At 39.2% G+C, this 15,319-nt stretch overlaps 3 protein-coding genes across 3 annotated transcripts; 1 reads left to right on the top strand and 2 right to left on the bottom strand.

Annotated features, from left to right (window-relative positions):
• Positions 1–681: 681 nt before the first annotated feature.
• On the top strand, positions 682–2,085 carry LOC132790158 (nucleoporin seh1). The gene is made up of 4 exons (XM_060798607.1): positions 682–895; positions 954–1,391; positions 1,449–1,657; positions 1,715–2,085. The coding sequence occupies exons 1-4, from the start codon at positions 785–787 to the stop codon at positions 2,019–2,021; spliced, it is 1,065 nt and encodes a 354-aa protein (XP_060654590.1). The 5' UTR covers positions 682–784; the 3' UTR covers positions 2,022–2,085.
• A 5,259-nt stretch (positions 2,086–7,344) lies between these two features.
• Positions 7,345–10,301, bottom strand: LOC132791028 (hairy/enhancer-of-split related with YRPW motif protein). Its single transcript, XM_060799805.1, has 3 exons — positions 9,789–10,301; positions 9,503–9,717; positions 7,345–8,397 (listed from the first exon to the last, which is right to left on the bottom strand). The coding sequence occupies exons 1-3, from the start codon at positions 10,016–10,018 to the stop codon at positions 7,634–7,636; spliced, it is 1,209 nt and encodes a 402-aa protein (XP_060655788.1). The 5' UTR covers positions 10,019–10,301; the 3' UTR covers positions 7,345–7,633.
• Positions 10,302–13,766: 3,465 nt separating this feature from the next.
• Positions 13,767–15,245, bottom strand: LOC132789666 (adenylate cyclase, terminal-differentiation specific). Its single transcript, XM_060797844.1, has 3 exons — positions 15,161–15,245; positions 14,884–15,102; positions 13,767–14,743 (listed from the first exon to the last, which is right to left on the bottom strand). Exons 2-3 carry the CDS (start codon positions 14,923–14,925, stop codon positions 13,934–13,936), a joined length of 852 nt encoding a protein of 283 aa, XP_060653827.1. The 5' UTR covers positions 14,926–15,102; positions 15,161–15,245; the 3' UTR covers positions 13,767–13,933.
• Between the last annotated feature and the right edge of the window lie 74 nt (positions 15,246–15,319).

Raw genomic sequence — 15,319 nt, 5'->3', positions numbered from 1 at the left:
GAAGGAATTATGCTGCTGCCCCCGCAGTGCAAAATTCAATTAACAACAAATTAATGCACATACAGCTACAGACACAACTTAGAAATAAATTTCACAGTTTATGCAAGTTCTTTGGAGTGTGTGTTTGTGTTAAGAGGAGGTGAATAACCCGTAATGTGTGTGTAATGCAATTTACATATGCGCATATTTATGTATGAAAAGTCACTAATCGCACATTAATTGTGCACTCGGTGCTTAGATTAACACTTTGCCCGTCCATTGACTTACTCTTCTCCATTGTATTGCGCTTTGTTCGACGCTTTTTATTAGCAATTTTGACTTGCTTTTAACTGTTTTTATATGGGCCAAAAAAATTAGTTAAGTTCTTCTCTCTTCCAATTGGGTTGTGTGATTTGATGTGGGTGGGTTAAATTTTATTTTATTTTTTCACTCTTTTGCAGCCCAATTCGATCGACACAATGCGCACTTCACAGCTTTAGCAATTGATGCATGTGACCGCTATGTTAATATACATAATTTACAATTGTTTATAAAGTTTATCAGTGTTTTTATATACGCGTAAATATATGAATCCGATTCTCTCTCTTTAAGGCAGCCACCGATAACGATTGCCGATATCAGCTGTGGCGATAGTGTTGCAAATGTTGCACAGCACTTGAATAGGACTGCCAACCTAACGCAAACCACCCTAACAGCTGACAGAAACATTGGCAACATTTTGCCGTGAAAAAGCCGCGTTTTTGTTTAGCTGCCACAAAAAATTAAATCAAACGAAAAGTGCACAATGTTCGATGTGGAGCCTATTATAGCTGACCACAAGGACGTTATACACGATGTGGTTTTCGACTACTATGGACGCCGCATGGCCACATGTTCCAGCGATCAGACCGTAAAGGTAAATTACATACACAGCCTCAGTTGGCAAAATAAAACCCGTCTCTTTATCTATCCAGATATGGGATGAAGACGAGCAGGGCAGATGGACGGTAACGAGCAGCTGGAAAGCGCACTCTGGATCCATATGGCGCGTCTCTTGGGCTAATCCAGAATTTGGCCAAGTTATTGCCACATGTTCCTTCGATCGCACTGCATCCGTGTGGGAGGAAGTCATGGGAGATAAGGTGTCCACAACCAGCGCACCCACACGCCGCTGGGTGCGTCGCACTACACTCGTGGATTCGCGTACTAGCGTCACAGACGTAGAGTTTGCACCCAAATATCTGGGATTACTATTAGCCACCGCCTCGGCGGATGGTATCATACGCATTTACGAGGCGCCAGACATAATGAATCTGTCACAGTGGCCGGTGCAGCATGAGATTGCCAACAAGTTGTCGCTGAGCTGCTTGTCATGGAACACGTCCACTTATATGGTCACACAACTGCTTGCAGTAAGTGGGATTAAGTTTGATACACTACCGATTTTTTTTAATGAATTAATATTGCAGGCGGGCAGCGATGAATCCGCCACGCCTACGGGCAAGGTGTTCCTGTTTGCCTATAGCGAAAATGCGCGCAAATGCGTCAAAATTGAGACTGTCAACGATATCACAGATCCGGTCACAGATGTGGCCTTTGCACCCAACGCTGGACGCACTTTCCACATGCTGGCAGTGGCCAGCAAGGATCTCTACATTGTCAACATACGCGGCGTGACGTAAGCTCGCCAAGCTTTACCATTTTATATAAATTAATTAGCGAATTTCCGTTATAGTGACTCCACGGGCAATGCCAAGTTGGAGCTGCAAACGCTCAAGTTTAGCGAGCACAATTGCCCCGTGTGGCGGGTTTGTTGGAACATGCTAGCCACCATGTTGATCTCCACGGGGGACGATGGCTGTGTGAGAATTTGGCGCATGAACTACACACGACAATGGAAATGTGCTGCTGTTTTGAAGGCCGAGGGCAGTGGACCGACTTATGAGCCAAATCCAACGACACCGACACTAGCAACCACCGCATCGGCCACCGCAAAGTTCTACAAAAAGGGTACCATTGGTAACCAGGTGCCATGGCATTAGTTAAGCTTTGTTGCCCATGTTACAAATACAAATAATATAAACTTAATAAGCTACAAAAAGAATGTATTTTGTATCTTTTGTTTATGTCCTGTTGTTGTTGAACTTACGCCGTACGCAGCCGCATCTTGTTAGCTCCACGGCCCTGACAACAACTCCTTGGCGCAGTGGCGATGTCATCAGCCTCGTTGCCCACATTTGATTGGAAAGCGTAACTTCACATAATTTGTTGTTGGGGAAACCACTCGCAATTACATCACAGTGATGCACGCAGTTATTGTATGGCTGCAAAATTGAACTGTGCGCGTGACGCTTAATTAACAATACTAATTATAATTTTATAAAATGTGCGATTACCGGCGAGCGCAATTCACATTCACTACTCTAATTTTTAAACAGCCAATATCTACATACAGAAGTCAAAACAATTTTGCGTGCTCTTTCTCGCAGCGATAACAAAACAAACTTATCGAAATGCTCTCCGCTCTCTTCTCTAAGTGATTGCTGCATGTTTGTGCCTGTGTGTGTGTGTGTGATCTGATAATCGAATTCGTGTTAGCATATGGCGCATCAAGTGTGCGTTTGTTTATTTGTCACATGTGCTTGCGAAAAAGAACCGCGTTTGTTCTCTTTCAATAATGATGCTAAACATTAATGACGTTTAGGCAAATTCACAAAGAGACGTATCAACAATGCACTCGGGTCATGCACCATTTAATATAACACACACATAAGGACATGTTGCTTTTAATGCCATCAGGGTTGTCGATTTTGGCCTTTTTTTTTGAGGGAAAAAATCGGAAGGAAGCCAATCAATGATGTATACGTTTGTAGATAGTTTTTATACCCGCTACCCATAGGGTAGAAGGGTATTATAACTTTGTGCCGACAGGAAATGTATGTAATAGCTAGAAGGATGCATCTCCGACCCTATAAAGTATATATTCTTGATCAGCGTCAACAGCCGAGACGATCTAGCCATATCCATCCGTCTGTCCGTCTGTGTGTCTGTCCGTATGAACATTTACATAGATCTCAGAGACTACGAGAGATAGAGCTATAATTTTTTTTTGACACCATTTGTTATGTTTGCACGCAGATCAAGTTGTTTCAAATTTTTGCCACGCCCACTTCCGCCCCCGCAAATCAAAAAAATCGAATAACAAGCGTAATTTTAAAACTAAAGTTGCAAATTTTGGTATACATAATAATAGCTATAGTAGTTATTGTCGAAGTTATTAAAGAAATACTTTTGTATGGGCAAAAACGCCTACTTACAGGGGTCTTAGTTGCTTTGGCTGACAATCTGGTATATTGAGCCGTCTATGGTATATTTTGAATGCGGTACTATATCGATATACTACATATACCATTTGGTATATTTTTAAGTATTTTTGCAGTATATTCGGTACATTTTGAGAATACCGCAAAATATATTGCTTTTATTCAAATTGGGTAGCGGGTATCTCACAGTCGAGTACACTCGACTGTAGCTTTCTTACTTGTTATTGTTTAACTTATGTACATATGTAACTATTTCTAAGTGAGGTTTGTTTTTTTTTGTTCTCTTCCCCGTTGTATTGTCGTCATTGCTTTACTTGTTGCCTTTCACCTACAAATAGTTAACTCCAGTTTTAAGTTACTCCGAATTTTTTAAACAGACTATGTACACTAAATTTCGATTACTGCCAAAAATGGTTCATTTATTATTTTAATTTGTTAACTTATATTTCAAAATTAGAGTTCTAGAGTTCTTAAACAAATTAATGAAATTGGAAAAAAACTAAATATAATACTTTTTTTTAGAAAAAGAAATATTTACATCCATGTAGAAAATTTCAACTTTCCTGTGAGGTATGAATTTTAATCTGTTTTTGGCTAAATTTCGGGACATGCGAAATAGCCTATAAATTATTGTTGTTTCCTATTCCAGATGTGGGCAGCTGCAATTGCCAATAATGTCGTAAGCACAGACAATGGCAATGTTGCCACAACAAGTGTCACATATGCGATTAATATATGCGTATATGGAAATTTCTGGCAGGTTTAACACGAAAATCCATTCAAAAAATCACATAATATTCCACTTAATTGAATCGAACCGCAATAAAAATAAACCATTCAAGCAGGTCAATCTCCACCCCGTTCGTTTCCATATTGCTCTTGTTGTTGTTCGTTCCCCGAGTGTAGTCCAAGAAATGAGACCAATATTTGGTTGTGCTTGTGTTTTTGTACGCAAATCGGTGAATACGCTTGAATTAAGTAAAACCACCCTATAGAGCACATACTACATATCCCGTAGCCGAATGATTGTCTCTAATTGGAAGTTTTGACGTGTATATTACGTGATGGTGTTGACGATGATCTTTGGGACACCCCTCGGTGAGCATTCGTTGATTTTAACACAATCGAAACAGCACTTTTTATACGAAATGGGGTGGCATTGGGCTGCGTGGGAAGTCGAAGCCTAAAAGTCTCTCACATCACCAGAGCGAGTCCAGCCCTGGTAACGTCATATAAATATTGAAAACATTTATGTTTAACCGGCAAAGTTAAATTAATGCGCAAAAGATTGTTTCATTTCAATGTAGAAACATGGCATAGGGCTTCACTTAGGGGTTGTTCCACTTGGAATTCAGTACTCGTATGATGATACGGAAATGCTTATTACATATTTGAATACCCGTTATTCATTTGGCATAAGAGATAAGGATTTCGTGACATTCGAAAATGCTTTATAGTTTTGATTTGTATCAACAGCTAGGATTTTAGTCGCGTGCTCTAGATTTCTGAGACTAGAAGAGTTATTGCTACGAAGGACTCTATATCAATAAGCTTAGATATTACAAACAGATACCCAGTATACGGTAGTCGCATATAGAACATTTATTAGCTTGTCCTTTGATCAGCTACTCCAATTCCTTTGGCATTTATAATTTAAATTTCGTTGATTTAATTAAATCTTTATTAATTTTTTGAATACCTTTAGTGTTACTAATGTGTTATCAGTGATAACTTATCACATATTAATTTAATTTTCATTACTACCTCTATTTCCAGTGTTATTTATTGTTGAATATCATTAATTTATTTGCTTTGTTACTCATAATTGGAATTTCGTTCCGTTTGATCTCATAGATTTAATTTAATTTGCACTAATTACTCAAATCTTTATTGGTAATTTATTTTTTTATAGATTTAATTCAATTTTTATCAAAATAATTTAAATAATTTTTGAAAATTGTAAAATCACATTATTAGTTTAAGGTTGTTTAAATTTCAGGTAATGTTTTCGTGTTCCTTTTTAGTAGTCAATTGGAAAATTCTCACTTGCGGTTTTGTAGTTATTGCTTAGGGGTTGGGTGGGCATTTTCCTGCTACCCTTTTGCATCTTATAGCCTGTTTCTAATTATGCTCAGAAAATGCACCAAGCGACGGCTTAACTAATTTATTTGGGTTTTTTGTTTTTAGTTAACACATTTGCTGATATGCAAATTTCATATTCGTAAAGCACACGCTTGACCCCCAAAACAACACAAAATAAACGAAGGGTTCGAACCGGTGACCAATGGTCAGTGGTCAGTGGTCACTGTTTAGTGGTTAGTGGTCGATGGTCAGCATCAGTAGCTTTAGGTCGCGCACAGTGGCCGCAGCTTATTAGTCGCGATTATGTCTTCCAGTTCAACGATTTTCAAACGAAATATTTGCATTTAGACCCGTATTTCAACCGCTAATGAAACAGCTAATGCTGCTGCATGTATAAGATCTACTTTACAAAATGTTGATTAGTATGCAGCTAAGTTCATATTTTACTCATAAATAGCAAATTATGTATCTGGCATGTTTGTGTTCAAAATAGGTTGTGGGAATTTTCTTTCCCAATTACTGTGTTAACGATTTTGGATTTTTATAGAAAATACTTTAAACTATTGGAAATATTGAATTTTACGATGCTTATACTCCAGGTATTGGCATTTATTAACGAATATCATGTTATCTGAACTTTTATAAAAACATTATTTAGATATAAAAGAATTTTAAAAGCGATCACAAAATTAGTGCATGGTCTTTTACTTTTCTGAGTTGGTCTTAACAGTAAACACCTAGATCTGGCTTCAGATTAACTAAAATATTTATATTTAATAATCTACATCAAAAATTATATATTTTCAATTCTAAAGGTAAGCCAGTATTTTCAGAAATTTCTTTTTCTATACAAATGTGTTGCAGAGGACAATACTGAATTCCTCACAGCATCAAAGATATCACATTTTATTAAAATATATTCACCAAAATATGAACATACACACCAATAACATGCTGACTTTTCCAAGCCCTTAAAAACTGGTTAGGGTTTCCGGTTGCCTTTTCTACACCCTTTTCCTTCTCTATAACCTCTTTCGATTACTTTGAAAATAAATAAATCTAAAAGATTTTCATTATAAAAATTCTTTTATTTACAAAAATACTTATAAAATATTTCAATTTTTGCTTTAGGTAAAATTGTATCAAAATTATTACAATATTATTTACAAACAAGTAAGAAAGCTACAGTCGAGTGTACTCGACTGTGAGATACCCGCTACCCATTTTGAATAAAAGAAACATATTTTGCGGTATTTTCTCAAAATATACCAAACATACTGCGAAAATACTAAAAAAAATACCAATTGGTATATTTGGTTTATCGACATAGTACCGCATTCAAAATATACCATAGACGGCACAATATACCAGATTGTCAGCCAAAGCAACTAAGACCCCTAGTAAGTAGGCGTTTTTGCCCAAACAAAAGTATTTCTTTAATAACTTCGACAATTTTTATCTGATCGCAACCAAATTTTCAGGAATCATAACTACTATAGTAAATATTGTATATACCAAAATTCGCAACCTTAGCTTTAAAATTACACTTGTTATTCGATTTTTTTGATTTGCGGGGGCGGAAGTGGGCGTGGCAAAAATTTGAAACAAACTTGATCTGCGTGCAAACATAACAAATGCTGTCGAAAAAAAATTATTGCTCTATCTCTTATAGTCTCTGAGATCCAGTGTTTCATACGGACAGACGGACAGACGGACAGACACACAGACGGACAGACGGACATGGCTAGATCGTCTCGGCTGTTGACGCTGATCAAGAATATATATACTTTATAGGGTCGGAGATGCCTCCTTCTACCTGTTACATACATTTCCTGTCGGCACAAAGTTATAATACCCTTCTACCCTATGGGTAGCGGGTATAAAAATACTTATAAACTAATTTTATGTGACATTTTGTAAAATTTTGTATCAAAAGTTGTGCTTAAGCTAAGAACTCAAAGTGAGTAAAATTTTAAAAGTTTGGGTTTCATATTTGAGACCTTCTTGAGTAAACTTAAGACTATCACACTTGTTCGGCTTTGATCTGACTAGAAATCGATTGAACTTCACGGTTGCTGTCGGTCGCTGAGAGGGTAACGTAGTACAGTGAAACTTTTATTAACGGACAACTCTATAAGGCGGACGCCTATTTCTTTTTGATCGTCACTCGCATTCATCGTAATACATTTAATAAATTTAACATTTGTAATCGTCCAATATATGTAGGATCCACTGTACTACGCTCTCTCTTAATAGGCCATCTCAGCACCCCAAGGACGATAGGGTTTGGCGCCATTTGCAGCCGCGTATTGCAGTGCACTCGCATTGTTGTAATCCTGACTGCTGCTCACAGGATACGGATGAGGAGCGGCGCTGTAGCTGAGACTCTCGGCTGTGATGGTGGGCACCTCGCTGCGATGACTGTTGCTGAGATCGGTGTAGGTGGGAATCTGTTGAGACTGCTGCGGCTGATCCGCATGTCCTGAGTGTTCCTGTGTATAATGTTGCGTTGCCTGTTGCTGCTGTTGTGGTTGCTGTGGGGCCTGTTGCTGATGTTGCTGCGGCTGCTGCTGATGTTGTGGCTGTTGCTGCTGCTGTTGTTGTTGCTGGGACGTTGCCTCTGGTCTCGACTCGTGAGTGGGCAAAGCATCGCTAGCACCTGCGCCACTCGTCGTCGACACGCTGGAGCGGCTCACGTGATGTGGCGAGGGATTCATGTAGGCACTGCTGCTGCTTGCCACATAGGAGCTGGCACTTCCCGCAACCGGACCGTAGCCCTGAGCTCCGTACGCTGTGGCCGCACAATTGGGCTGATAGCCGCCGGTGGCGGAGATCTCTCGCTGCTGCGAAAAGTACTGCAGATGGGACATCAAGCGCAGTCGTAGTGGATCCTGAATGTCCATGCCCTCGATGGTCACGAGGTAACGAGCGACTTCGGCGGCGCATTCGCGGAAGCCAATGATGTGATAGTCCATGGCCACGCGCTGTGGATCATAGTTGAGCGAGTCGAGAGCTGCAAATGGAAGACAAATTGTAGAGGCAAAAGTCAATAAGAGTTTAAATGGTTCCCACGCAGCGAAGCCCATAAAAAACCAACCCCTATTGAATGTCCTACACTAAGCACTACACCCAGGACAGTCAGTCAGTCAGTCAGTCAGTCAGTTAGGCAGGCAGTGGATTGGGTGGTGTAAAAAGCGGGTGGTGGTTAATGGTTAATGGTGGTAAATTATTATCGTTGGCAGTGCAACTTGCAACAACACAGTGAAAGCCAGCGTGGGAAGTGCCGAGATTAGAAATTCTCTCGGCTCGCGGCTTTTTGTGTTTCCCCTATTTAAACAAAACAATTGTTTGCGCATTTTTCCCAGCACTTGATGAGCCAACAGGTTAACACTGTTTATCCAGCTTTATTGTAATGCGACACATATTTTGTGCAAATTGATCGGGCTACTTTTCCCAAGGGTGCAGTGGAAAGCCCAAGTGTGAAAACTATACAGATTTTTTTTTCATTTTGGGAAAAACATTTGATTTTCATTCATAGAATTACTATTTTCGGTCAGAAAAATATATAAAAATAATAAGATTATTTCATTAAATTTGCGTTTGAGATTAAATAAATCATAATTTTCTTTAGGCAAACTTTACATAAAGAACTAAATACAAAATAATAAAGAGATTTTTTTGGAACATTTCAAAAAGAAGTTTCTTAATATAATTAAAAGATAATTGCATTTGCGATTTAACAGATCAACAAAAAATTTTATATGTATGAAAATAAAATATATTTGATTTACTGTTGAAATGAATTGAAAATCTTTTTGTCTTCAATATTTAAAAAGTTATATAAATAAATTTATAAATTAAATAACGTAGAGTGACTTCAATAATAATTTCTTCAATTCACTTCATTTCAAATATCAAAAAATTATTCCCTTGAAACAAATACTAATATAAAAGTTTTCACTTGCTGGGCTAGCAATATTTTCGCATCTAGTCAATAATTTTATATGCCTAAATCTACACTTCAGAAATCTGTTAAGAATCCTTGCAGATCTATCTATAGATAAGTACTGTCTAGTCAACTAAACTCTCAAGGAAATCTTCAAGAAACTGCTACTTACTTTTTGATTGCAAATTCTTGAGATGCTCGACCGTGAGCTGCAAGATCTCTGCCTTCTCTAGCTTGGCGGATCCTTGTTTCTCATAAGCCGATGGCACCAGACGCTTGAGTTCGGTGAGCGAGGAATTGATGCGATCGCGGCGCTTCTTCTCAATGACGCCACGACGCTTCTTGCGGCTCATGAGCTGGCAGCTGCCTGGTTCACTAGGCGATATTCTGCACGAAAGAATTTGAAAAATAAATTAATTAGGAACCACATTTAATTGGGGAATATTAAGTATACGCACTGCTCTTTGGAGGACTCCTCGGAGTAGAGCTCATCGCAGTCACTCTCGGAGAGCGCACGCTTCAGACTGTTGTGCGAGCTGTGATGGCTGTGATGACTGTGATGGCTGTGACTCTGTGGCGGTGGCACCCAATGACCTTGGGGTGTGGCAGGCATCGCAGCGGCGGCTGCGGCACCATAACCCCAATGGTGCAATGGTGGCGCATGTTGCACGTGCATATTGTGCTCCATTTGATTGTTTAGATTCACTTGGTTGTGTTTGTCGTTTAATTTTTGTTTTTGTTTTGTTTTATATTTTGTTGATCACAGTCACTAAACACTGTTGAAATCACTTTCAATTCTTTGGTTTGCTTTGTTTGCTGCTGTTATCTTTTGCTTTTGTTGCTGCTGATGTTGCGGCAAAGTGTTGAACTTGCTGTTGTATTCTTGCTGCAAAATGTTGAACTTGCTGCTGATGTTGCTGCTGCTGCGCGGTATCTGGAGCTAGTTTTGAGCACGTGACTTATCGTGTGCGCGAACGGCGTTCGACTGATTTTGCAGCACACGACTAGCGGACGTTCTGGCCGCCGCTTGGCCAAGCCTCTCAACCCCTTTTTGTTGTCGTCGCTGTTGCCGGCGGCAGCAGCAGCAGCAGCGGCGGCAACAGCAGCAGCAACGGTCCAATAAGATGAAGCAGCAACCACCCTCTTTTTTATTGTGGGCAGCGCGTGCCGCAACGACGCTTAGCCTAGCTGGGGGTAGAAAAAGCAGCAAACGGCAAGGCAGCTAAGCAGCCAGTGCCAGCGATCATTGCCAGGGAGAAACCAACAAATGAACAAGCAGATTGTCGCTGCCGCTGCCGCCGTTGATGCTATTGTTGCTGCTGTACATTCAGAGAAAAAATTGCATACATTTGTTGAAGGGCACTTGTTTTTAATAATTCACCTCGACTAGCTTCATCTTAAATTATTTTATGTTAGACTTTTTATAAAAAATGTTAATAATATGTAAATATTTTTCTAAGCTTTCACTTTATACTTTTGTTATTAGTTTGCTTATTAATGCTAATAACACCCAGAAAACCCTGAGAATTCGTCTTTGACTGAGACATTTTTAATTTGAATTTGCATTTTATTTATTTATTTTATTTTATATTTTAAATATATTTTTTGTATACTTATTACATTTATTTACCTGGGTTTTTCTTAATATTATTTCGTTTACTTGGTATACTTTTTCTGTCAGTGTTGTTGCCGTTTCTGTGATTGTTGTTGCTGTTTTTGTCAATGCTTTTGTCTGCGTGCGACAAGGATACCAAGTCTGTTAAGCTGTCGCACTCGCACTCGCACTTGCCACAATTGGTTGCCAAGGTGCCATGCAAATGAAATAGCTCAATGATTATTATTACTCGATTCTAGCCGCATCCGCAATCGCAAACTGTTGTCATCGATGCCGATTGTATCTCTAAGCGGCAGCAGCAGCAGCAGAGGCGACGATGGCAGCATCATCGCTGTGGGCGTTCTCGATGGCCGCTTGCCACAGCTTGTCGCATTGTCTTTTTGGTGGCCGCCACTTGCCACGCCACGACGTTGACTTGTTGCCACGCATTGTTGTTGTCGGCTAGGCACTGCCTGGAAACTGGAGCACGCGACCAACGACGGCGTCGTCGTTGTTGCCGCCGGCTCGTGTGCGGCATGCGGCTCCAACAAGTGCCAACGACCCCCCGCCCTGCCCCTGGCTTGCTGAGTGTTGTTTGCCTTTGGCTTGCTGTGACCTGACCCTCGTTATTAGGTCAATGGTCGACTTCGATTCAAGGTTATGGAGCAGGTGCCGCGGCGTTGCGTCGTTGACCTATTATGACCTACTCTCTTCATTCCAATTGATTTCTCAGTTTTCCGCATGCTGCCAAAATTAACTTGCGCATTATAATAATTGTTATTATTGGATATTATTTATGAGCTGCAGAATGAAGTTGAAGTAGAAATTCGAGATTGAATATGTCGAAAATGTCCAAGTTGAACCGAATTTATATTTTTAAATGAATCAAAATGTTGTTTTGTGTCAAATAGTTAAAAGTATTAATCATTTTTTTCATTCATCATGAAAAATAAAATATATAAATTATTTTCTACAAATTAACAAACGAAACAAAAAATATATAATCCTGACTTTTTAATACATAAGCTTTACTTTATTTACAAAATTAAAGGGGTAATAAAAACCGTTAGACAATCAAGTTAATTTTATAAATCTAATATTGAAGTAATTATGAATTAGTAATATTATCATTATTATGCCACAACAATAAATACGAAAGAATATATAATTTAAATAGTACATACAATTACAATTTTCCAAACTTGTTCTGCTTCCAAATATTTTACTTAAAATTAAATATTAATTGTTAGTATCGGAAGGCTACTTATTTTAAAAATTATATGATGGTAATTATTCTATTGCAATTCTTTTCGTCGGTGAATTGAGACTTATCTTCGTTTTCCATTTAATTAATTTACTTTGTTATAACCTTGCTTATACAAGTGTTGTCTGGAAAAAATCTTCATGTAAGGCATGATTACTATTTATATTGTTCACAAAGAAATGTGATGAATTTGATATGTAATTAATTAGCTTTCAAACAATACTGGCTGGAAAGCAATATAAATACAAATACTTCCGAGAGAAATAATTGAAATGATATATATATATATTAATAGATTATAAAATACAATAATAATCATTCATTTGATTATCCTTTAAAGAAATAATTTTGAATAATAATTTTGTTTAGATTATCATCTTAGGAAAATAGCTTCATAATATTTCTTTTCCTCGACTAGAGCTAAGGTACCACACTACGTATGATTAATTTTATGTAGGCAGTGCTCTCCAGTAACTCCACATGATATCGATTTCAAATGCCGAATAAAAATTAAGAAAAGTGGTTTTCATTTGCTGGCGACAACAAAGCTGTCGCTCAGGTTACAAGGACATGCCCCGTGTGGGCGAGCAATATAATTGTGTAGTCGTAGTTGTTCATGTTGTGGTAGCGCACCGTGTTGTAGCAATAACTCACCCCTAAGAGAGTAGAACACCACCACGAACACGAAAGAGCAGGGCGAAAGGCGGCTCGACAGTGAGAAATGGCTCGTGGGAAAGCCAAAGGCTCGACGATTCTCACGCATGTTCAGCACGTGCGGGTCGTGCGACCGTCTAGCACTATGAAATGGATGGAATACCGCCCGAGTATGGGACTATAGCTAGAGTCCCAGCTACAAAAAGCGCAGACCAAATCGTTTGAAGTGCATTTAATGCATGTCGTGGCTGAGAAGGAGACGCTTCGTTCGTTCTACATTGTTGTTGTTTTCTTTTTAATGGGCTTTTGTTACCAATTTTCGAATAATGAAAATTGCCTTGACTGGCATTTGTAATCCCACCCAACAATAAAATGAAACGTTCTTTAAAAAAATTAATTTTATGTACAGTTCTTAAGAAAAAAAAACGTGGCGTAAGTTAAGAAAAAATTAGAAAGAAGATTGGAAATTTATATGATAAAATTTGGAAATTTTTTAAATAACTTAAAAGAACTAAAAATAGATTTTGTTTTAGATTTCTTGACAAAATTGCAGACATTATTTAATAAAATGAATATGCTCATTCCTTCAAAAATATTAGACGTATTTCTATAAGAAAAATTATAATTGGTCTAGCACAGTCTAGAAATAAATTTTTAATTTGTAAAAGTAATAAAATACACACAAATAAAATCAAAATATATTATCGCAGCTATCTAATTATTACTTATTCCCAACTAGTTATTTCTTTTTTAAATATTCTATTTTTTTAAACGCTTTTTAAAGTGGTAAATTCCCTGATGATTTCAATTATTTCTGTGATGATTAAAAATTGTACATACCAAGAAACAATACGTTACTTTTTTCAAAGTTTTCAATTTTGGTAATCCCACCCAATATGAAAAGAAACCATTGCAGGATTTGCTTCAAAATAGACCGTATAATTTTCAAAAAATGGAAAGTTCTCTTAGAAAAACTAACGTCGAGCGAGCGCAGAGAAAATTCCGATTATTGATTTCGTTAACATGCTTTTCATTTAGTTTTTCTTTTTTTTGCGGGAAATACTATTTTGCAATTGCTTTTTTCGCAATACTCAGAAACTCTTAAGGCAATGGTTACAGTTGTTGTTGGTTTGCAGTAAATTCTGCGAGTCATCGCACAGTCCCAGCTCCGCATCATCGATCCATGTCTCGAGGGTACAGGAGCTGGAATGATGACTCGATCTCTGGGACTGAGCGCTGCCCAGGCGTTTGCTTTGCGCCGACTGCAGCTGACGCCAGCGATTGTCAAAAGCATCCCAATGCTGGCGCAGATCAAAGTGTTCCTCATCTAGAGAGTTGCCATTGATGTCCCATTTGACAATGGGATAATCATCGTTGGGCGGCTGCTCCATGATGATCACATTGTGGTAGTTGCCATCGAACTTGGATCCAACGCTAACGCTGCAGGGGCGTGGAGCAGGGATATCCCTCGTCAGGAGTTGAGGCGGCTGTTGTTGTTGTTGTTGCTGCTGTGGCTGCTGCTGCAGCTCCAGCTGAAGATCTAGGCTTGAATTGGAGGGTGTGTGACGCAAATAGCGTACATTCTCCTTGTAGTGCATCAAGTCGAATGTGATGTTGAGAGACGACTGCAGTTGCTCCGGCTCCCGTTGCTCTTCCTCAAGGATTGCCGCTTCGCAGGCGTATTCCAAACATTGGACGGATGGTTCCGGGGTATTCTGGTTCTGTTGTTGGTGGCACATGCTGTATTGCTTATCGTCGTTTGCCGCATCCAAGCTGCAACTCATTGCTGGCGATTGCTGCTCTTGCTTCGCACCGTTCTCCTGCTCTTCTTCATCATCTTCAATGTCCTCGTCCAGACGCTGCACAAACAGTTGCTTTGATGTGGATATTTTGCGCAGCAGCTGCAACAACAGCAACATTTAATAATAAAAGTTCAATCCCCACTGTATTGAATGCCAATGCGCAATTAAGTGTGACCGCCGTGCAGTTATTTTAAGTTAGATATCGATTTTTTATCGATTGTGCTCAACTCGACACTCACCTTGAGACAGGACTTCTTGGTGCGCCTCAGCAAATGGGACATGTCAGCACCCAAAAAATATCAGGTTGTTGTTGTTGCTGTGTGATTATTGTTACCGCCCTTGTTGTTGCTGTTGTTATAGTTGCTTATGGCTGAGGCATTGCTGCTCTATGTGTGGCGGCGGCGGGCAGCGGCTGCTCCTGTTGGCTGCTGCAGCTCTGTCGGCCTAACAAAACAACACTGAAATTAGAAAAGAAATATTAGAGAAGCAAAAATGGCAACTAGAATTGTAGCTAACCCCGCTGCTGATGCGACGATGTTGTGGCAGGTGGAGCAAGGACGCCGACACTGTGTGACTCATGCGGCCAGCCGCCATTGAATTGCAAGTGCCAAAACGAGCTAGCACACACACACATGCACGCGCCAACACATGCATACGCACACACACACCCACAGC

The sequence above is a fragment of the Drosophila nasuta genome, chromosome 3 (assembly GCF_023558535.2).
Source record: "Drosophila nasuta strain 15112-1781.00 chromosome 3, ASM2355853v1, whole genome shotgun sequence".
Taxonomy (NCBI): domain Eukaryota; kingdom Metazoa; phylum Arthropoda; class Insecta; order Diptera; family Drosophilidae; genus Drosophila; species Drosophila nasuta.
This window is presented reverse-complemented; position numbering and strand designations above follow the sequence as displayed.

Bases quoted from the DNA above. Each gene is read 5' to 3' on its own strand.
- LOC132790158 (XM_060798607.1), top strand. From the start codon at position 785: ATGTTCGATGTGGAGCCTATTATAGCTGACCACAAGGACGTTATACAC. The intron at 896-953 runs GTAAATTACATA...TTATCTATCCAG, and splicing joins CCAGCGATCAGACCGTAAAG to ATATGGGATGAAGACGAGCA. The intron at 1,658-1,714 runs GTAAGCTCGCCA...TTTCCGTTATAG, and splicing joins GTCAACATACGCGGCGTGAC to TGACTCCACGGGCAATGCCA.
- LOC132791028 (XM_060799805.1), bottom strand. From the start codon at position 10,018: ATGGAGCACAATATGCACGTGCAACATGCGCCACCATTGCACCATTGG. The intron at 9,718-9,788 runs GTGCGTATACTT...TCTTTCGTGCAG, and splicing joins GAGGAGTCCTCCAAAGAGCA to AATATCGCCTAGTGAACCAG. The intron at 8,398-9,502 runs GTAAGTAGCAGT...TTCCATTTGCAG, and splicing joins CAAGAATTTGCAATCAAAAA to CTCTCGACTCGCTCAACTAT.
- LOC132789666 (XM_060797844.1), bottom strand. From the start codon at position 14,925: ATGTCCCATTTGCTGAGGCGCACCAAGAAGTCCTGTCTCAAG. The intron at 14,744-14,883 runs GTGAGTGTCGAG...CTGTTGTTGCAG, and splicing joins CCAAGAAGTCCTGTCTCAAG to CTGCTGCGCAAAATATCCAC.